Source organism: Cyphomyrmex costatus, unplaced genomic scaffold (genome assembly GCF_001594065.2).
Source record: "Cyphomyrmex costatus isolate MS0001 unplaced genomic scaffold, Ccosl1.0 scaffold214, whole genome shotgun sequence".
NCBI lineage: Eukaryota > Metazoa > Arthropoda > Insecta > Hymenoptera > Formicidae > Cyphomyrmex > Cyphomyrmex costatus.
In genome coordinates, this window is record NW_017276192.1 from 854,550 (window position 1) to 878,317 (window position 23,768).

Sequence of the window (23,768 nt, forward strand, 5' to 3'; positions counted from 1 at the left end):
GCGAATCGTTCTCAAACTGCGGTAAAATTGAGTCACACTTGCAATAAAAAATGATATATTGAGGCGTATGATGAATATTAATAATAAGCTGCAATGAATAATTATCCTGAATTTTTCTGAAGAAAAAGCTTAACTGCAGGTTTTAATTCCGAAAATGTGCAATTAGAATATACTCAAGTAAGAAATTGGATATCATATATATGTATATCTATGGAAAAATGATATCGCTCTGAAATATCTAAAAATAAGATAAATACAGACCTGAAAATGATTTTTTAGATTATTAAAATAATTTTGTAGGATTCTCAAATTAGAGTAGCTAGAATGTAAATTTATTCCGGTATCGCGATTAAGTTTCCTACACAATTATTTTGAATGTCTGACAAACTTAGTTTCATATCTGTATCTAGCTTAGATGCTTCGACAAAATCGTTTTTCCATGTTTGATTCGTCATATTTTTCAGGATAATTATTAAAATACTACTTAAAATGAAGTAAGATAAATTATGCACGAAATAGAATGAGATATCCATATGGAAAGAACAATTTGCTGAAATATCTGAAAATAGTTAAATACAGAGAGATTTGATAATAATTTTATTGGACCATCCAAATAATTATAATATGTACATAGGACGTTCAAATTAAAATGTTAAATTTATTCACTATATGTTCTACTTGAGTTTTTTGTAATTACTTTGATAGTCCGACAAAATTACTTTAATACAAAAATACATGTATCTAGTTGAATTTGATGTTTCAACAAAATCATTCTTTCAGGTAAGCGTGATTGTTAATTATTTATGTACACAAAAAGTGCAATTTTGCTAAAATATCTTAAAATTTAATTAGATTATAAAAAAATAATTTTGTTGATCTATCAAAATAATTACGTACAAAAAACTCAATCATAATGAGCAACGTTGCCAAAAGTTTTGACATTAACAATCAGATTGAACGTTCTATATGTATAATTATTTTGATAGTTTAATCAAATTCAGATTTTTCAGATCTGTATTTAGCTAAATTTTTAGATACCTCAGCAAAACCATTCTTTCCGTGCATGTATCTCATTCCATCTCGTTTTATCTTAAACACTATTCTGAATATAGCGGATCAATAAAAAGTTGTATAAACAATGTGTCCTCTCTTTATACATCACTTACATAGTACACTTGAGTATCTCTACGTGTGATCAAGATTAAATGTATCGTTTCTGAGACACCATGTATATCTTAATTGGATCGCCGACAAGATGGGAACAGGGATCACCATTAAGAATCGGTTAAGGCTGTCAGTGCGATTTATCGTGGAGGGAAAACTCGAGCTCGTTTCCGTCGTCACGTTCGGCTCGATCCGTCGCCGTGTCACGCGATTAGTCGCAGAACAAGATTAATCAGACCGTGTAAAACAAAAAAATAAAGAAAGAACGCGCTCATAAAATGAACGAAATGGCGCACATTGCACGTTGTACCTTCGTTGCCGGGTAGTTTCCGGTTGCTTGTACGCGGGGTTGGGGCGCTCGTATACGATTGTTCGCTCGAATTCCGGTACACGGGTGTCACACAGCCGCCCTTTCATTCGCGTCACCGTTATCTCTTGATACCACTGTCTGCCGTCTTTCGATTGCGCTGTAAATATACAACCGCCGAAGCTACTTCTGCCGTTTTTTTTTACAGGTGTCATGCATCCTTGGGCGATACGCGAACGGAACATCCACGCTGCGGAGGGTCTCTATATAAGCGGGAGAGTCTCGAAAAAAGTGAAAAAAATGCGGCAAGTACCTTAAATAAGTACCTTTCAATGCTAGAAACGCAGTTGTGTGTGTGTGTGTGTGTGTGTGTGTTGAAGCACATCTGACATCCTTCGACGGGTGTTGCATACTTGCATCGTGGATCATTGGGCTGAGACGATGGCTCCGAACATAATGACCGTGTTCCAATATAATACATTGCCAGTACTGAAAATGTATAGTTCATGTTATTATACTATAAATTTTCTGTCCTGATAGCCCAGAAAACACCAAACATAACTGCCGTATAACAATCGATGTAAAACATATGTATTTATATGTATAGTAGTTATATCTAATATATCTGCTAGGACTGCTGGGAATGTATGTCGAAATACGACAGTCGCCAGAATCATAATAATACCACATAGTAAAAAACATTTTATATTTATGTTAAAATAGGTCTATTCAAGTCCTGGTTAAAATTTTATGTTGAATTTTTAATATATACGAGTGTCAATTTAACATAATGTATTTGTGCTATTAGAATATTTTGTATCAAATTAATATTTTATATTTCCAGAATGACTCGATTTATAAGTAAGTAAACAAATAATAAAAAATAACGTATTTTAAAACTAATTCCAAGATAAATAAAATATAAGTTTATTTTTAATTGTAAATGTCAATTTTACTAAAAAATATACTGACATTACAATTGAAAAATGTGAAATGTGTTAAGTTTAACATATGTTCCAACTGTGTATTGAACGTCATTATGATATCAATCAAAGAACGTCATCATGATTTCATCTGTCACTTATAAGTGATAAATAAAGTCATGATGATAGAGACGTCTTATAGTATCATTATGACTGCCTTTCATTTAGCGCTCACAGTTTATGAATATCATTTGTCCTTGTTTGACATTAAATAACGAGAATGAAATAATTCCAAGAACGCTGTTAGCATTAAGTGATGTGAGCCTTATGACTCCGATTATAACGTCGTATACCTACTGTATATTACGCCTTTCTCAAGTAGAGTACAGAAATTATAATGGTATCACAGAACATCATCGTGACTTCGTTTCTATCATTTATAAGTTACGTTCAAATGATTGCTTTCAGCAGAGAAAACTAATCAGTTAGCACTTAGTGATACAAATGGCTGTGTTCAGCAGAAAAAGCAGCTTTGTAACTGTTGTAAAATTGTTATGTAAAATCTTTAATGTGATGGATTGCCCATAGCTTCTCACTGGATCTAAATGTATAAACCAATCATATTCAAGAATTTTACAAACAGTTGCAAAGCTATTTTTTCTACTGAATAAACAGCCATTCCTACACTTAGATCCAGCAAAGAATTGAAAGCAAGAACCAATCATATTAAAGAATCATTAAACAACAATTGATCAGTTTTCTTTGCTAAACGCAGTTACTTACAAGTGAAAAATAAAGTCATAATGATATCTTTAACCTTAATTAGTCGTCACAACTTGAAATCATTTTGTTTAACGACATACGTATTTTCGTATGACTACTTTAAGGTGTTAAGGTTAATTATTAGGACTTCCGTGTTCTCTCTAGGAAAGATGTACGCGCGCGTTGCAAAGGAAACGGACGAACTTCGAAAATATTCCTGAGAGAGTACGAGGTCGAAAAAGTTCGGGAAAAATACTTGGGGATCGACAATGTTTATCTGGTCGGCCCGGCGGTATGGTCTTCCAAGAACTACCTCGTGCCACGGCTTGAGAACGAAACAGAATGACATTTTATGAAGTCGACCCTTTCAGCAACAAAATAAAGCTTGAAACTCGCTTGCCTCAGAAATGGGAGGTAAAACTCGTGATTTCTCTCCTATACCGCAACTTAATTTTTATCGAATATTCCGCGGATAAGAGTCGATGAATCCCGCAATCCGGTTTTATACGATAATTCCATCATGACCCAGATCTTTGATAAATTTGTAAAATGTAATAGCGCCCACCGCGGAATAAAAGGTTTTTAGGTAATCTACCAAATGCGTTTATACGCGACAAACGATATTAATTGTAAATTGTTGATTTCCCCAATATTGATATATGGAATTTTCCAACCATTATCACTCGCACAGTATTTCAGGAAATTCATAAATTTAATGTACACACGCATTATATATTTAATAGTACGTACATTTAATATCTCTTCAATTCCAGCTTTATAACAAATTTAACTTCATAACACATTCTGTTTCATTCAATCCCGTTCTTTTATCTCACTCTTATTTTCAACGCCGCGGGCGAGACAAATCACGAAAGATAAATATTTCGCATACGCTCTTGGCTCTGAGTAATTTCTTGGAATTTTTTCAACTTTGCGTTGTCTTTCATATCTATCCTTTTGTTTTACAGACAATTCTCCTTCTACAACAATATTCCAGAACACTCCAGCATATTTACTTAGGGCAGCGTACGACGCTCACGACTCAAAAATGCGAGGCGAAACGCAAAAATCCTGAGGCTATGGTAGATAAAAAAAAACGTAAGAGTAAGCAAATCAATATTTTGGATTTGCTGTTGCTTACATTATTCTCATACATTTTCTACTATAATTGACCGATCATACTTGCTTACGTCTTATGGGCTTTCTACAATAAGCCATTATCCATTATCTATAAGCTTTAAATCTTAAGCTGCAAAAGATTGACCAATCATAGTCGAATGTAGAAAAAATGATCGACTATAATTGGTCAATTTCGTATGGATTAAGACTCAAATCTTAGACAATAACTCGTGTAGAAAGCTTGTAGGAAGCCCGTTATAACCTATGGCACATAGAAAGACGAAAGGAAGTAAGACGTAAACAGTAAGTGAATCGACTAATCGCAATAGAGAACGTAAGATCATTGTCTTACGTTTTCTATTGACCAATTCATTTACTGCTTATGCCTTATTACTTGTTTACATTTTTTTTATGTGTTTCTGGCTTATGGCACACAGAAAAACGTAAGCAATCAAACATAAGTTACGAGCAAATCAATATTTTGGATGTGCTACCGCTTACATTATTGTCTTATATTATGAATGGCTGATTCATTTACTGCTTACGTCTTACTACCTTACATTTTATTGCTGTATACCATGAGTTTAAAATCGTCTTACTATTTAAGTTTTTTGTGTGCCATAGCCTTTACCAGGTTTTGCGTGCAACTCGCTTGAGGTAGGACAGCAGTTACACGCCGCCAAGGCGCTTTCTATTAGCAAACATCGTCATCGTTCGCGCATATGCATGTATCAACATAAGGTGCATTGCACTTAACGTTCGCAAATTGCAATGCTCGCGTGCATTATTTCATCCAGGCATGGGTGTAACCAGAATTTTATTTGCATGAGAGAGTGGAGAGAGAAATTAGAGACTTTTTTAATTTTGTTTGAATTCGAGGGGGAAGATCGAGTGATATAAGCTATTCGATTTGTTTTGTTTTATACAATATTATTATGTTATGTTATTATAAAATTAAATATTTAATTTAATAAGTTACTTTATTTATTTTGTTCTTAAAATCTCTTTTCTATTACAAAATTAATTTCTCTACTGCTCTAGTTTTGTTAGCATTGCGTTTCAAGACTGTAAAATAAATGCGACGCACTGTTTGCGGAATTATTGGAGATATGTAGTATATAAATTCACGTGAAATTATTTAAGCACTAAAAATCCAGGTTTACCGTTTATCGTCTTTATTTCTAATTTATTGTGTATTCACATCACGGTCTTAAAATATACTGTATTAATAATAATTATTTTTGTTAGCTTTAGAAGAACCATGGACAAGAACTTCTGTCTCCTTCTGGCTACGTCCATGTATTTTTCTTTAATATTTGACAAACAACAAGAATGAAATGATGCTCGCGAGCGTTGTGAACGTTAAATGAAACGCACTCACAGACTACATGTGGTTCGTAACCGTGTGTCGATGGACATCGCCCACCACCGGTGAGCCGCTTAGACGCCCGATGTTGAAAGAGCCGGTCTGAAAGCAGAGCTGGCTCTACGAGTCTCGCGAACCCCGCGGCAATTAGGCAAGAACATATACTAGACGAAAGGTTTATTCTTTGTAGTTGAACACTTCTTGCACAGTTCACGATTTTACTTTATCTCCACAACGTGAAAAGAAAAAGAGAATAGAAGAATAAATCAGACCAGAAGTTTAACTAAAAAGAACATGCCTTAATGTGTCGAACGACTGTTGATTGGAAAATCTGTAGCAACATTCATAACCGTGCAACATATATAACCGTGCATATGAGTATAACACGATTTTAAGGCTCTTGTGTTCACCTTACTATTTGAAAATGATAACATGAAAAACGAAAGTACACAATAAAATTCTCATAAAATACAATAATATGGAAATATATGTTTCGATAAAAAATGACACTTGCAATCATACTAGAACTGACTACTATACCGAAGACTTTCCTTTCTATACTTATTGTTAGTAGACAAAGGCTTTATAATTAGATCAGTAATGAAATAGAAGCATATAGAAGCCAACGCAAGATGTTTTATGCGTAAATAACTTTATAAATTTGTATCTTATAGTAATAACAAATTTCGACGTTATCATTAGGTCGCCTTTAGTGTTTAAAATCTTAAAATTGAAAATATTACATTATTTAATTTTCCATTAAACATAATTCAATAATATTAATTTTGCTTGCATATAAAACTCGCTAAGCAATTCGATTCTCTCCAAATGATGAGAATGGTAAAGGATCATTTGAAAAGAATCGAATTGACTATATAGAGAACGATATTAATATTATTAAATTTTAATATTAAGTTTTAATGAGAAATCAGATAATGTAACCTTTTTAATTAAAAAATTTAAAATATTGAAGATGACTTAATAATAAGGTCGAAACGTTATTATCATAGGATACGAACTTATAAAGTTATTTATACGTAAAGCATATTTAGCGTTCGCTTTTGCAATCTCTTTTCCTGATAAAACGTTTATTAAATTATATAACAAAATCTTACATGAAATTTGTAATTATACAAGTTCATTATATACAAAAGCAGATGCAGAAACTCTTTTCTAAAATATTGATAACAGTTTGCTCAATTAATTTCGACAAAATTTCGGCAAAATAACAACGATATGGCGATTATCTTAGTGGCACATTTACTAATTAAATTTGGAAAGAATTTTTCCAATAACTAAGAAAAATATTTTAGTTATAGAGTTTAGAAATATAATTATGCTCATAAAAAGTACACTATTAGTCTTAAAAAGTTAAAATGTGATGTAGAAATATTGTAACATAAAGTATTAGTATAATATCTAGGCTAAATTAAACATTTTTAAGTCAAACGATTTATTGATACGCATATATAATATGATCTAATTTTCCGGTAATGTTAATTTGAGCATTTAAAAATAAAAAATCAGATAACGCGTTCTAAATTGTTTCTTCAAATATACTGCTGATGTCGAATTTATATATTCTCGAAAGAAAGTGAATTAAAAACTATTAACGCCTCACTTAGACTTATTCAATTTTGAACAAAATCATTTAGAAATTTTATTCTGGCAAAACTGTTATCATGGTAAGTCATCTTATCAGCACAATTATTGCAATACTGTTGTTGGTTTATTATGCTATTACGTGCAATGTTTTCGCATTTTGTCTATCCGGATTTTTGTTTCTTTTTATTAATGAATAAATAACAAAATATACATATATATCTCAAAAAGAATTGTATGTAACAAAACCGATAAACTATGTTCACACTATCAAACGAATAATATGTAGAAATTAAAAATAAATGTGATATTTAATTTTTATGTGAAATAGAAAGATAATTTTTACTTCTTAGTATATATTTTATAAATCTATTTTCTCGACCGTAAATATATTGTTTAAAAAAATATTTTTATTTAAATATAATTTGCAAGATTCTTTATTGTATGTTTTACTTTTATTTTTTATTGTATGTTTCCTGTGACATCATAATATGAGATGGCGGTAAATGAACAAAAGCCTTAATTATTTTTCATAAACATAAACAATATAATATAATATACAATCAAAATTGTGGTCAATACTTTGCCTATTATGTGCTCATGCCAAATAGGAGACCGTCGTGATCAGGAAACTTCGATAAATCAGTATAATTGCAATGAAACCGAATAATACAGTTGCACTCTATACGTAAAATGTAATGCACGTATCATACTAACAATTGGAGTCGAATTCTCCTCGTATTTGATTATAATTGGTCAATTCTTACAATCACTTACAACTACGCAATTGTAGAATGTGCTTTACAACGAAAGTTCGAAAATAATTGTAGTGCTCAGATTTCGAATTTATGTATTTGTGTAATAAGTTTGACGTTTACCTAATATCAGAAGCATAACGGTGATTTTATGGGATTCTTAAAAATATTTTGTGATCTATCAACTGCATGCCCAAAATGTAAATAAGTCAACGTGTGCATCTAAATAATAGTAGTCTGCTTAACAATGATCACTGTTTATTTGATTTCTATCGCGTATCTAATCTAATATTTTTAAATCCTGAATTTAAATTATTATTGTATATTCCGATCACGAGCGGCCTATCCATTGACGAAGTTGGATAGTTCCCGCGAGAATATCCGATTAGGAAAACTAATTAAACTACTTGTTAGAGAGAAGCGAGATCTACTCTCTCTTACACTTTTATTATAATAATATAATGTTATACTACATTGTAATAACGTTAAATAAAGAAAAATTAAAGAATGCTAAGAATACTGGGAAATCTTCTTAAAAAAGGACCGTTTCTTACTACAACCTTATTTTGCCATATTGAAATGATACAATTCTTTTGTTTTCTAACATATTCAGAATGCGATATTAAAAAAGAAATTTAAAATGAATTTTATAGATGAAATATATATATTAAATATAAATATTATTTATAATATATCAATATTATGTACCTAAAGTTTACATTATGTATTAAAGACTGAGGATTGCCTCTTAAAGATTTAGAATTCAACCAATGAGATAATTTTAATTCATTTTGTTCTGAGATTGGGCTGAATTCTAATCTTTAATTTGCAATTTAATTTCTCGATCTCTAGTGTGACACGGGCTTAAGTCTGTGTGGATCATATCTGTTCGGCAGGGATTCGCGCGTGTCTAAGCACGATCCTGAATTCCGCTCTCCTCGAGAAGTTGCCGCGATCGCAGGGGAAGCGAAGCCGAAGATAACCGAGTGCAACCGAAGAGCCGCGTGGCGCTCACGGGGAAATCTGTTCGCGGCGAGTCCAGGATGTCCCGAGTGAAGAAGACAGCAGTAAAATCGAATTCTCGAATTATGCCTTCGAATGCACACCATCACGGAATGCACGCATGAACGTGTGTATCATCAGTGATTGTCGATGTGAGACAAATTCGTCATTCAACTTATCATCCCGATAATAAGTCTGACGACTATCGATTATGGAACAGTGATTTATTTGCAAGCTCGCGGATCTGACATCCTCCTTTCCCACTCATCTCAATTCGTGGAACGCGGTTATCTCTGTGTCTACTTCCTAGCATCACATCATTGAAATTTTCATCAAACGGAGGGAGCGCAAAATGTCAATAAAGTTTCACACGTAGAGCTTTATCTTTTTAATAATAGATTAGGCAATAACATCAAATGGGATTTTTTCTTGGAGATTCTGGGTAGCGCTTAAGAGTATGTTGAAGAAGTATTATCGTTCAAATTGAGATTGAATAAAATATTGTTATTTCTTCTTCTAAAAATATGAAGCCTGGCATCCCGTATTATCGCAGATTCTTGTTTGAATTTAATTGCCAGAGCTATTTTCGAAACGTGTAAGAAACAGATTTGTTTTGTTAATCTATATTGTATATTTTACGAGACATTATATATTTTTTTGTTAGAAAAAGTGTTGAAATAAAATATAAAATCTCATAAAATATCAATACAATGAGTAAATAATGGATTCTTTATATATAATTCAATAAAAAAGAAAACTTACATTAACTATAATACGGAGTCAGTCCACTCTACATTAGCCAATGTAAATTTTCTTTTTTATCTCGTAAAATATCTTCTTTTCGACTATCTTCGTCTAATAATTTACATGCAGACTGGGAAAACTCGATTTACCTTCGAAAAAAGTACTTTCAACTTAAAAGAAAAGAGTTTACTTTTTATTTTTCGAAGTACAACGGCAGAGCTCCATTCATTCCGAGATAGTCGATGAATCTGAATCCTTTAAGGTCTAATGGTATATAGATATATATATATATATACTATTGTCTTAAAAAAATTATAATTTTAATAAGTATTAAGTTATTCAATTCAATTAGAACTTGTTTTAAAGAAAACTGTTTATTACGCAATATTGTTGAGAATTATTTTTAAAGCTTTTACCAATAAGTATATGTATGTCTGTTGCTAATGAGTATCCAATTCTCTATTGATAAAATATTATAATATTATTTAGTAGATAACATACTGTAAAATGTTTACAATTCTTTATTTTTACATAGCATTTCATATTTAATTTTATACTCGGTTTAAATAGTTTTCCTTTTAAAACTAGATACACCCATAATAAATAATTTCATTACAATCTTTTGATAAAATTTTATTTCTTAGATCCGTTATATTAGATCCGCTATTTCAAACCATCAATTATTGTGACCTGATTTTTTTATTTTCATCGATCTTCTAAATCTTCAAAAATAACCAAACGATATATGTCCCATTTTTTTTTAAAAGTCAAACCTTAATGGATTATACGACCAAAAAAGATTTCTATCGTTATCTGTAATAGTCCAAATGGCATCAAAATGACAACTACTATTTAGAATATTTATAAATTAAAATACAGTTTTTATGAAACAAGTGTATTTTGTATTCAAAATAAAAAATTAAAAGTTTTTTGTATTTTGTAATTTAAATATTGAGATTGATCGAAAAACAAAATATTTTTAACCTTTCGTTATTATAACACTGAAATACTAAATATAAAATACTATGATATACTTCCATGAAATACAAAATATTTTCAAGTGTGTTCCACTGAAATATAAAATACAAAATATAATTATTTGCAAATACTGTTTTTTAAATAAAAGTATTTTAAATACATGTCCCCCATCTAGCCCTGATAAAGATAACATCGAAGTTACTGTTAATCTTTACAAAACGAAAAAGTCACTATATCTAATGGAAAATACCATATAAATGATAACAATTCTTACCCTTTAAAAATAAAAAGTCACACTCTTTTCGATCAGTCATGATTTATTTTAATTACACTTGGACGTTGTCGCGAGCGTCGTTTTTGGAAGTCTTCCCAGCCAAAGGAAAAGAGCTGGTAAAATTTGACATGGGTCACCCTGTACGTGGCATGGGTTTAGTTCTCCCCAGTCACGCAGGTGGCGCTGAACGGCGCGCTAAATATGCGGGCGCTTGCGTACCCCGCCGGTCAGTCGCGGATCGGCTTTCGCGTCAGTGGTGTGTCGTTCGTTCGTATTCCCCGCCGTCGCGTCGCGTCTATCTGTTTTCGTTCGCGAGAGCGACGACCGGTTCGGCCGATGACGAATCGCGTCCGTGGTGCATCGCTGTCTTGAAAAAACGGAGTGACACTCTTGAGTCGGGCAATGAGCGTCCCCCGCGGGATTCAACGCGAGAGAGGAGAGTAACGGTAGTTGTTCGTTTCGATAAACATCGATCGCTCTGCTGCTCCCCCACCGTGTCGCACACTTCGATCGTGGATCGCGCGAGATGGATCATCAGCCGGAGTAGCGGCGCGCGCGCGACTGTTGACGCCGCCGCCGCCGCGTCGCGACTCGGAGTCGGATTATTCTCCCCCTATACGTTCGGCGTTCGTCGCTCCCGTAGAATGGACACTCGCCGTCGTAACGACGGCGTTGTCAGCGGCGCGGTGCGCGCATCGATCAACCCGTGAGGCAGCTCTCGCTCTCATTCTGCGAAAGAATTGCCCGCTCTAACCCCCGATTGTCAGCTTAACGGATATATAAGTATCGAGGAGAGGTATGGATATTCGCCGCCGCTCTCGTCCCCGTGCAATGGCAGACGCGGCCGCGGACCGGCCGCGACGGGCGAGTCGGTTCAAGTAAGCAAGTGATTCCATATCGGCGTGTGTGTGTGCGTGCGTGCGTGCGTGCGTGCGTGCGTGCGGGTGCGCGCGCGCGGCCGCGCGTGAACGCGGCGCCAAATTGTATTAATTCGCGGAGTGTGTGGTGCGACGAGATAAAAGAAACGTCCGTCCGTCCGTCAGCGAGGAGATCAACAACCGTCGTTAAACGAGGATCGTCGGGCCCGATGACGCGCGAGTGTTGATCTGGGTGCCTTCTCTCCCTATCTTCAGTTCGCTTGTGTTTCAACGTGCGATCGCGTGCGGAGACAGCAGGACGGAGAAGAAAAAGGGTACGACGCGACGGGGGCAGCCCTCGGATATATTAATGAAGATGTGCCGCGGATTGATCGATCGGTTGCTCCTGCTAGCGGCGTTCGGCATCACGGTCCAAGGTACGTCATTTCAGTTTCTACCTTTTCTACCCTTACCTCCGTCCTATATAACTCATTCAATACGTACATAACAGTAGAATATAGCGATTATAGTTTTATGTCGGAGCAATGTTGAGATAACATTACTGCTGCAAGCTTCTCTATCGCGTGTAATGAAACGAGATTCCAAGAGTGTTGTAAGCGTGAATCGCCCCCCAGGACGTGCGTTACGTGCCCCCTACCCCTCAAATAACATCCTTGCATCGTTGAAATGAAATCCCCGATTTTCCCGCACGGATTCTATTTCTCTCACCCTGAACCGCGAGCGTCGCGACGCGACGGCGAATCCTATTCGCATAAATTGATTTACGCACCCTCCCTCCCGTTGTTTCGTCGATCGCGCGTTCCACTGAATCCGCGCAAATCGAGTTCGCGCGTAACGAGAACGCACTTGACTGCGTCAAGCATTACGATTAAAGTCGTCGAGGGAAAATACGGACGATTCTCGTCGTTCCCTGTTGCTAGGTTGTACTTGAAAATTCGAGAGAATCGACGCGACGCAATGAGAAAAACGCGTCGATACCTCTCTCTCTCTCTCTCTCTCTCTCTCTCTCTCTCTCTCTCTCTCTCTCTTTGATTATAGACTATTTATTTAGAATGGTAGATTAACTCATACACTCGCGTGTGTGTATGGTCAAACATTTGCGTTTTAGATAAAACAGGGGAGATAAGATTTGTGTAGCATTAAGCGGGAAGTATGATCGGGGGATAGTAATTTACGTCTCTCGGTTGCGCAATAAATATATCGCTTGAAAAGTGACAGAAGTCGACACTTTTCGAATTGTTTTTATTTTCGTGCGAATTGTGTTCTAAAAATATATTGGTCCTCAATTATCAGGAAGTTAATTTCAAATGGAAAATAGAAATAGTTTTTACTGTTTTTAGAAATTAATGTAATATCGTGACAAATATTGTTATCATATTTGTTACATTACTTTAGAGAGGATTCTAAAGTCGTCTGTGTCCGATTCAGTAGGACCTACACACATACAATTTACAAATTTTAATTAATACAGCAGTACAAACTTTAATTAATCTTTCATATTATAATATTATAGTTATGTCTAAGCTTAACTCTAAAGACTTAACATTGTTCATAGTCCAAATCAAAATTGTTTTATATGGACAAAGTATAAAACTTGAAGACAAATATTGTTATCAAACCACTTTCTTTTTCATTTTTTATTCATATAAAACTTCATAGTCGTTGGGTTCAACTACATTACCGTTGATAATAATTGTGGAATGTGAAAAAAGATTTTTTAATTTGTATTTAAAGGCATTAAAATATTTAGAAAAACACTTATTTTTGAAAAAGAATAGATAAAACAGATGACTTTTTAGTATCCCTTTAAAACTTGAAACAAGCAATTTGTAATTAGCTCTAGTTAACTTGTACTGTAAATAATTAATTCTTTCCTCTCTCTCTCTCCTGAACAATTTCATACTTTTTACTTGTAGCACTTTTCGAAAGTGCGATATAATAATCCGCGGCGTCGAAATAAACTTTCCTCTCATAGTCAGTTCTAAAATTATACGTAATAGGATTCAACGTATAGGATTTGACTTATTATAATTTACAGAGAATAACGGTTGTATATTTTTATTGCAACGTCACGATGCGTATACATTTATTATTAATTGCATTCAATCACATAACAAATAATTGATTAAACTGCAAACGACTTTTAATCGTTTAAACGGGGAACGATTATTAAAGACTTCCGAAGAGCGTTTCGATTCACAGCCTCTATTAATACTTATGTACCGCCTCCAGTATCATTTCGTCCGAAATCAATTCTGTTAACCCTCAATTACTTTGATGGAGGCACATTTGACCCCGCTACAGATAGCTCGTGAGATATCACTTTTATCTTGAACTCTGACTCGTCATATTGCTTAAATGATTTTCGCTTTTGCTCCCCTCCCCTTTTTTTCGTCGTGCCCCTAATTAGTGCGGGAGTTATTTCCTTTGAAGATGACACACGCGAATTTCAACGAGTTTATTAAATTCTACCTTAACTCTGTCTCTCTCTCTCTCTCTCTTTCTTTGTTTTTTTTCGTAAAAAGCTTTTTATTAATCAAAGCGTAGTCCGATTATTCTCAGCGGCTGTATGGTTGCTAATTACGAAATTACGAAACCGGCTTCGAGTTGCGCTTTTTGAATCATAAAAAACACGACGTTATTTCTCTGCGAAATCACATCGCCGCGTTTACGCTGCTTAAATCGAAAATAGACGGGATAATTAAGCTTCTGGTGGAGCAAATTGCTTTTTGAAAATCCGCATAATGTAGGGAACGAACAACTACACGGCTTCCGTCGTGTTTTCAGAGATCCCTCGTTTACGCGTTTATATATTTCTCTCGCGTACAGATGCTCATACGCGTTTCAACATATTCCGGACGTATAAGTGGCGTTCGCTCGCGCGCATTTTACATTTTATCGCGGGCTACCGATATCGGGTGTGGGAAAAACAAGATTCGTCGAATATTAAGGGAAACTTCCGAAGGAACGGCTTATTTATTTTAGTAGTTTCCGTGCGGCGACCGTCTAAAAATAGGCGACGATACACAAAGCGGGGTAGGCTTTTCGTGCTCTATTTTTGTTTGTGACGCGATGTTTATCGTTATTCAAGCAAAACTCCAAGTCTCCATTCTTATGCATCCACTACATTGTACTCGCGCTCGCGTAGGCAAGCATTTGCTTTTCAAAACATTTCGCGTCCACCCCGCATTTGTTTTCTGTGTTTTTTCTGTACGTACGTACAATTCCGTCGTTACTTGCGATCGCGCAAATTATGCTTTAATGAAATTAAATAGATACAAGAGATGGATACTCTTTAAATTTCTTTGGAATGAAATCTCACTCCAAAAGGATTAAAATATTGTCATTATTGAACAAAATGGGAAAATTTTGCATTTTTTAATAAGAATGACAGATTTTCAATTTTTTTCTTGAGTGATATTTATTTATTCAAAGGAAAGACATCTTTTGGAATGTATCATTGCACTCCAAAAAAGAGTGAAAATCTGTCACTCTTATTCAAGATTTTTCACTATTTTTCCAATAGTGGCAGTATCATAACTCTTTGGAGTGATATTTCACCCCAAGAAATTTAGACAGCAAAATAATGTAAACATATATTAATTGTTTCATTATTAATTCAATCAAGCTCAATTAAAATCATTACTATTGTGATCTTTTTTCAGTTTATTGAAAATACTTGAAAAGATTATGGATATGGATTTAATTACAATTTTCTGAAAAGCACAAGAGGAACCAAATAAATATTAAACGAAATAACCACTTCATGTAGCTTATTTGTGATAGTATTTCTAAAAACTAAATATTTAATTAATATCCGTATAATATTTTTTATTGAGTAATTTTCGATGGAATTGTTGCATATTTGAGAATTCGTAAAAAAATGTGTTAAATGATATTCATAAATAATATTTTACAATAATTTGTGTTTTCTCGCTGCCGCTACGATATAAAAATCGATATCAAATAACTCTTCTATGGTTAAGTATAAATTGTTGTACCCCGTACTTCTAGCAGAACGTCTTCCAATTGCAGAGATATTGCAGGAGAAAATCTATTTCTCATTCTGCTCTTCAAAACTACTCGCAATAATCCGATAATATTTAAATCAGGCGATTCCGCTGGCCAGGTATTGAAAGAAATTGAGATTGGAAAGATATTAGATAAGTTTTGAAGAATAGAGAATTTTTATTGAACAATTTTTATTGAAAATAAAGTGAGAAGTAAATTTTCTCTTCCAATATCACTTACATAAGCAATTGAAAGGCGTTTTGCTACAAGTAGAATAGTACAACATTCCTTTGGTGATTACTTAAGCATTGTATGATTCTAATTCAACAATAGAATCTGTATTAAGAACAAATAGTGTACCAAGCCTTTATTAATACAACAAATGTTTTCTTTTCTATATACTCGCATTATTTGATCCATTCCCTGCATTTCTATTATATTTACGTTACAATACAAGTTTAAATGTTGAAAACATAAATCCGAAAAACATTTGTGTATTCGTACATATTCATTATTGTTCAATCATCGAAGCTATCTGAAAGAAAATCAATTGAAAGATTTTTCTAATCAATTAGTTTTTCTCAGAGACAGATCAAGAACGTCGTTCATTGTTAGTTGTGGTATTTCGCAAATTGGGCGAAGTAATATTCATTGGTTAGTCAACTATTTCCATTTCCTTGAGAAGGTATGCAGCAAACTCGTTGTTGAACGTTATATCGATTTCCATATAATTACGCGCGTGTGCTGGAAATAAGGGCGGGCGGCACGCGACGATTATGTTAAGGCACGTTAGACAATGTGTAAATGATAAATTAAACTAAGTCTATCCCGTATAATTCGCGAATCGCTCACTGTCTCTCCCTCTCTCACTGTATAAATAATTCCGTCTGTTTATTTATATTGGCAATGAGAAGAAGAATCTAATAATAGCTATCAAATAACTAAAAACAATTTTACTTCAATGCACTTATAGTAAATACTATCAAACATAATAATATATAATAGATACTTACTAAGTATTTAAGAAAATAAAAATTATTTTTGGTCATATATATTTTAACCTAAATTTGATTGGCGTTATTTCATACAATATTTAATGACTGTTACTAGACTTTTTTTCAATATATCTATTCCTTTTTCTCTCATGGAGAAAAATTTGGTTAAATTAACTGAAATTCTGGTGGAAGACAAACGATCCAGAATTCTAGTTAAATCTACTTAGATTTAAGAATTCCAGTTAATTCAGCTAAATATTTTTCTCCATACTCTTTCTCAGTTATATTACTATATTACTACTTTTTCTCCTTGAAACAGTTATTCAGTTCTTTCCTATGAATTTTATTTTTGCCTTAGCGCTTGAGGGGATTTGTCTCACACAGCTCGATACATAAATACTATAATTTCTTTCTCTCTCTTTCTCTCTCGTGTGCTTTGACCAGCTATGACTAACTCGTTTCTACATCCATCTCTTTTTCCTTATATTTTTAATTCTAATTCCTACACGACCGTTCACCTTTTACTACGAGTCCCGATATAATTGCTGTGTTATTGGTTATACTACGTGGCTGCGGTGTCGTCGCGCGATCCGTCGTCCTCGGTCGGAAACACGTTTTAAATGGCCATTAAGGCGATTGATCCCTTGCGCACGGCTACGATTAATCTCCTTCAATCGCCGCCGCGACGACAATGCGCGCTGAAAAAAGAAAAACCGTGGCTTACAACGGAGAAGAAAAGCCGTCTCCGCTTTCGCAGGTGTCCGTACACGCTGACGCGCGCGCGTAAGAAGCTATCCTCCGACTATTCATGCTCCCTTAGAGATCCCTTCTTTCACACAGTTCACGGTTCTCTCTTTCAACCTCGCGCCATATTTACCGGCTCCCAAACCGGAGAGACGCGTACCAGAAGCGAGGATGTACCAAGTGACAGTTTTATAAGACGCGAGTTAAATGCGCATCTCTGTGCTGAAGCACGTCGGTTTTACGCCGTGAGACGACGCGCCTTATATTTTCTAATATCGCTCTCTATTACCATACAAGTTATCGAGACTAGAAAGTAACTTAAATCTTGCTCGCAAGTACTGAATATTTACGCACGTCCTGAAAATTTATGCGAATGTGGTTGTTCACTAAAACAAGGCAGGAGAGAATAACTCGTATAAAATATCTGTTAAATGTAATTAAACGTGATTTAGTTAAATTACTTTCGCGAAAAGGATTTCTATAACGCATCGGCGGGAATGTTCTATATATTCCAAACTTTAAATTACATTTCCTCAACGTACCTTATAAAACGTACTCGATTCTGCCGTTTCTCGCGCTCACGATCACGTTTTCGAGAAATTAACTCTCGTAAGGTAAATGTCCCAGTGACCGGACGGATACTTACAAAAAATTATTATTATTATTAATCTCAAAGGCTTTTTTTATTACAATATTATAATTTTATTGTATTTAACTTTTAAGTAAAGTGTGGGAGTGCTCACCTTTATAGACATTTAGCATTAATGGCCGATTAATTAACTTTTTATTTTTAGTATTAAAAGTACTATTACGATATTTTTAATACTCTGAATAAATGATTAAAATTGGCCACTACTAATATTAAATTTCTATCAGAACAGAACACCCTAAATTTTATTTTTACATATTTTTTAACAATATATATAAAGTTAAATTTACATTATTTGTCTTCTGAAATACACAGGGATGTAAAAATAAATAACTAACTATTAGACACAATTCTTTTGATTTGTCTTTTCCAAAACAAGATTTTTAAGGGGTAATTGTACGTAGGATGCTGTACAGTCACCTACTAAAAAGGTTATATTTAATTAAATTATATCATACTTAAAAAAAGCATTGAGATTAATAATAATATAAACAATTAAAAGTCTCGTATAAATGTCCGAAGATATAGGTATAATATACGTCCGGAACGTTTACACCATCGCGGTTGAGAAATTTCGTCAACAATGGGCAAACGCGAATATCGGCCTATTGCCCGTGTATCATGGGTATGGAGGACGCCGGCGCCCGAATTTTCGCATCGCATAACTTTACGAGGCATTTTCCCAGCCGCGAACCGGCGCCGTACCGCCACCGCCCCGTCGATACTCAGTTCCCCCTGCTTTTTATATGTTGGGAGAGACATAAAATACATTTACCGTGTATTTTTTTTTTTTTGCTTTTACTCGTGGAAGCCCCCCCTCCAGCATACTTGCGATGAAAGTGTTTGCAAACTAGAAACCGCCGTCACCGTGCAGCCGACTAGGCGTGGTTAAACTGACGCGATTCGCGACGCACGATGCTCGACGACATTCCGCGTATCGTCGTAATAAATCGTCGTCTTAATCACGCCACCGCATTCAACGTTACGTTGAGTGGCCGTGTACCGTGTGATAAAATGCTTCTAAAAACGTCTAGATTTACCGTTAAGGCCATTAGAAAATTACGGTTTACAATGTTTTTAGTTATATTGTTATACTTACTTATTAGTCGATGTAGTAATATGCACTTAAAATAGGAGCCAAGAATCACTTTCGACTTGTACCACATTTATCTCACTTGTATCTGGGGGGGGGGGGATTATATGTATTTATTGTATTTAATATATTTAATAAAAAATATTAGTGTTTTTATATGCTTTATACAATTACGTTTAGTACAATTTAATCCTGGAATGCTACTCATATATTTCTTACATTAACATTATTCTGAGTAAAAATTCATCTACATAATTAAAACAACTTTTTACGAAATATACGAGTATACAAATGAGTATAACTAAAGATTGCGTTCATTCTATCATTATTGCTCGGTACTTGTAGAAAAAAGATAGAAACGAACGCAGCCAATGCCTTAATATGGTCTAGATTTTTAGTGCTCGAATAATATTTCCGTTGTGAACTTATATACATATCCCATTCTGCAAACTGCTCATTGAAATTATTTGCAGTTTTGAAACAATTGTAGATCGAATTAGGATAATAATATCACAAATTGACACACGATTTAATAATACCGTCAATTTTTATATTTTTTATGTCTACTTTATAAGGAAAGTGTTAAAATAACTGAATTAACACTAATTCAATGTAACAAATAAATTTTAATATTAATCTTATGAAATGTTATTTTTTAACCTAACAAAATTTTAATGACAAAATTCTACTAAACTTAAAAAGCAATAATAAAAATTTACTCATAGTAGCATTCCCGAGTTAAAAATAGAATCCACAAACCATCCGTACCAAATTTATTCTCTCTGGGTTATATTTAAAACGCTTCATAAGTCATTAGTTTTTGTGCTAAGTATCTTTAATGTAACTTTACTCTGAAATTTCGTTCATATTTTTTTTACATTAACATTACTCTGAATAAAAATTCATAATAGCATATTCTAGTATTGAAAATAAACCATGAATCATTTGTGTCAAATACATCATATTTAATATGTTCAATTAAGTCATTTACTAAATATATGTGTGTATTTAGTGCAATTTAAATCCCTCTGATTGCACTACGATCGATCGTCAGCTTGTCGAGCGGAAATTCTGTCCAAACCGGGATGAGTCGCGAGTTATACTCGTCGCCGGGTCGTCAAAGGTTACCACGGATGTGCGGTTAACAACAGTGAGACGCAACGAGGGAGACGAGCCTTTGCTCCGTGAACCAGTTCCGACTTTATCGATGCACCCGCACTCTCGGGATATCGCGTACGCGGCCGGCAAAACAAAAACGGTACGCGGATGAATAATTTATGACAAAGACGACCACTACTAGGTTGCCGACTCCTTGCGCTCTCTCTCTCTCTCTCTCTCTCTCTCTCGTCGTGTCAGACGACAACGAACGCGGACGCGTACACACGAATAATTAATCACCATCTATAGTAGGAATCTAAAGATAGTGTTTCGCGACTGACTGACGTGTACATATGGTCTTTGTTCCGCGGCTCGCTCGTAAAAACGGCACGTGGATAATACCGAGAGTTTCAACCGCGAGACAACGACAGGCCGCGTTCTAAAAAAAGAGTATCTCTCTCGTTTCGTCGATGAAAGCGTCGTTTCACGTAAACACACGTCCGACCTTCTCCTCGTCCTTTTTGCACGACGTTGATATCCGTGATATGCAATTAACCCGCGTGACAAAGTTCAATAAAGCTTGCCGTTTACTTGAACAATTTCAGGTGTTCGCTTGCGCGTAATTATCGACGATAATAATTATTGAATTTAAGTTCCGGAGACTAGTGGATTTAATTTCCAAGTATTTTACAAATTTCGATATTATGTATAATAAAGCTCGATACGATGACAATAGAAATCTAAAACGTATAGAACCACCTTGTAAATCACACCCGACCAGTTGGTATAATGACAGATATTATAGATCGATCTATTCCATATACGGTCTATAGAAGTTATGTATATAGTCTGAATTATGAAGCAAGGTGCCGTATCTACAGTTGTATTCACGCTATACTGATTAACTTGGTCGAGTCCGTTTCTGTTGCAAGCAAATAGGAAATAGACTTGATGGAATTATACGACCTTCCTTTTGTTAAAGACTAGAATATAATATCGGTTGTTACAATTATGATATTTATACGTACTGAAAAAAAATATTTAACTGAAAATAAATAAATAAATTTCAACTAAAATTATGATACATTCAGGCTCTACTTGATGCTATACAAATGCTTTGAAGCATTTTTTGATTGGTCAATTAGTACAATTCTTTTTTCTGATTGATCAATTACAAACTTGGAAGCATTTGTAACGCCAAGTGAACCGCACACTCTCAACCACAAAATTCTGATTTGTCCACATTTTCAATTAGAATTCCAATTAATAATGCAACCGCAGAGAGAGAGAGAGAGTGTGTTATAATTCGGAAATATAACACAGAGAATCAGTTTACATAAATAATTAGGAACTGTATTATGCCTGATTTGAAATATTTTTTAGATTGATTTAAAGTATTTTAAATATATTTTAGTATCATTGGGTGTGTAAATATGAAATATATCTGTTTTTTTTTTTAATGAAAAGTTCAGTCAAAATTTTGTGAAATTTGGCTTTTTATGAATATTTAATAAGATAAAACTTAATTTTCGATATTTTTTTAAAATTAAATTTGCTTCAACGGTAAATTTAATTGTATAGTTATGACATACTTCATTTTTAGAATTTAATTCTATACGTGAATTTCAATTCGCAACTTACATGAGATAATGAAAAATTCAAAGAAATGAATCAGCAATGAAATTCAACCTTTATAGTTAAGTGAGAGAAATTAAAATAAAAGGAAAACGATTATAATTTATTTATTAATTTCTTATTTATGAACACGTACTTGGTAGAATGTTTAAAGTAAGATACAAGATTGAAATGACTGTCCTCTGAAAGGACAGTTGGAGCGTATCGAATCATTTAATCAACTAGCTAGACGATATGTACACTATCGTGGAATTTGATGGAAATCTGGTGAAACAGTGTGTACCGTGAATTCCGAGACACGAGTGGACACGCGCGTCGCGTCGCGTCGCGTCGCGTCGCGTCGCGTCGGAAGGATGGGACGGTTGTACTTGTCTTTCGCATATTGCGGCGTCCACGAGAGGAATGTTAGTTACTTCGTCACACACACTCGATCCCCATTCCCTCGCACCTTAGCACGTGTGCGCGAGTGCACTCCAATGAGATATGCCGTGTGTCGTTAGGATGCATTCTCGCGCTTGACTCTTTTTTTCTCTCATTTCTTTTCGCTCTCTTTCTCCTTTTTTCCTTTTCTCCTTTTTTTACACGCCATCTGCCATTCGCACTCGCTCGCATTGCCGGCGAGGAATCCGAATGAAGACTAAAAAGGGCTGATCAGAACTTGCTCGAAGGCAAGGCCTGTTCCTTTCTCCCGCGGAATGACAAGTGACTTTGCGTTATCTTTCACGGGCTGCGACACGTACGTGGCGAAGATACGCGTGTCGACCTGGGTCTTTCGGCCGAATTCGGGTCTTGAAAAATTAATCGTGGAGATTACGCGTCCGAGTATCGAAATCAACGGCGTTATGTATCACTTATTGTCACAGCATGTATCATATTTATATTCGCGCAATATTCTTTTTTTTAGATTTTTATGTCGATTTTTTCCGATGATTAATATACATCTTTCGTGACATACTTTTATCGCAGAGAGTATAATAAAAGAGTAAAATGTATCATTCTATTTTTGTTATTCTTTGATAAATCGATAATTTGCGATTATTTTCACATATTTCGAAATAAAATCTGTCTCTTGATTGAATGACATATAGTGTAACATCGTTTCCTTCGAAAGCAACACAATTTTTTTAAATGTGACTGTTATGTGACTTATTATCATAAATAAATGTATTGTCTTGTTATTCATAAAAAGTATATTGACTTCGTTAAAAAATCATTAAGGTCAAAAAGGGTGACTTTTTTAAGAATTATGATTTGTAAAACGAAAATGTCAAAAAGGATGTTTGATTATGTTAAGAACATATATTTTGATTGTACGATCTGTCACATAAATTGAAGAATAGTTTTTTCTTTTTCCTGAGAATGATAGCGCGTTTTCCGGGGAAAACTAGTGCATGGCTGGTGCAATTCAGTGCAAATCGATTCAATGTTAATAAATAATTTAATCCTATTAAGGTTATGAGGTTATCGTGATTTGTTATCGTGATAACAAAGAAAATGTAATTAAAAAGGTTATATTATTTATGATAGATTAATATTGAAAGTATGTGAATGATTTGTCCAATGTGGCTAATTTTTTTCAATGGAGAATGGTATTAATGTCGAGTCGTGTTACTTTTGAAGTAAAGGATATCGCGACGTTTAATAAAAAAAAAAAAAAAAAAAAAAAACT

General features: G+C 34.4%; 1 protein-coding gene across 1 annotated transcript in view; it reads left to right on the plus strand.

Annotated features, from left to right (window-relative positions):
- The first annotated feature begins 12,223 nt into the window (after window positions 1–12,223).
- LOC108773568 (roundabout homolog 2) overlaps window positions 12,224–23,768 on the plus strand; it is a 110,899-nt gene continuing 99,354 nt past the window's right edge. Inside the window, exon 1 of the mRNA XM_018539415.1 lies at window positions 12,224–12,290. Coding sequence (XP_018394917.1) covers window positions 12,224–12,290 — 67 coding nt within the window. The remainder of the gene's footprint in view (window positions 12,291–23,768) is intronic.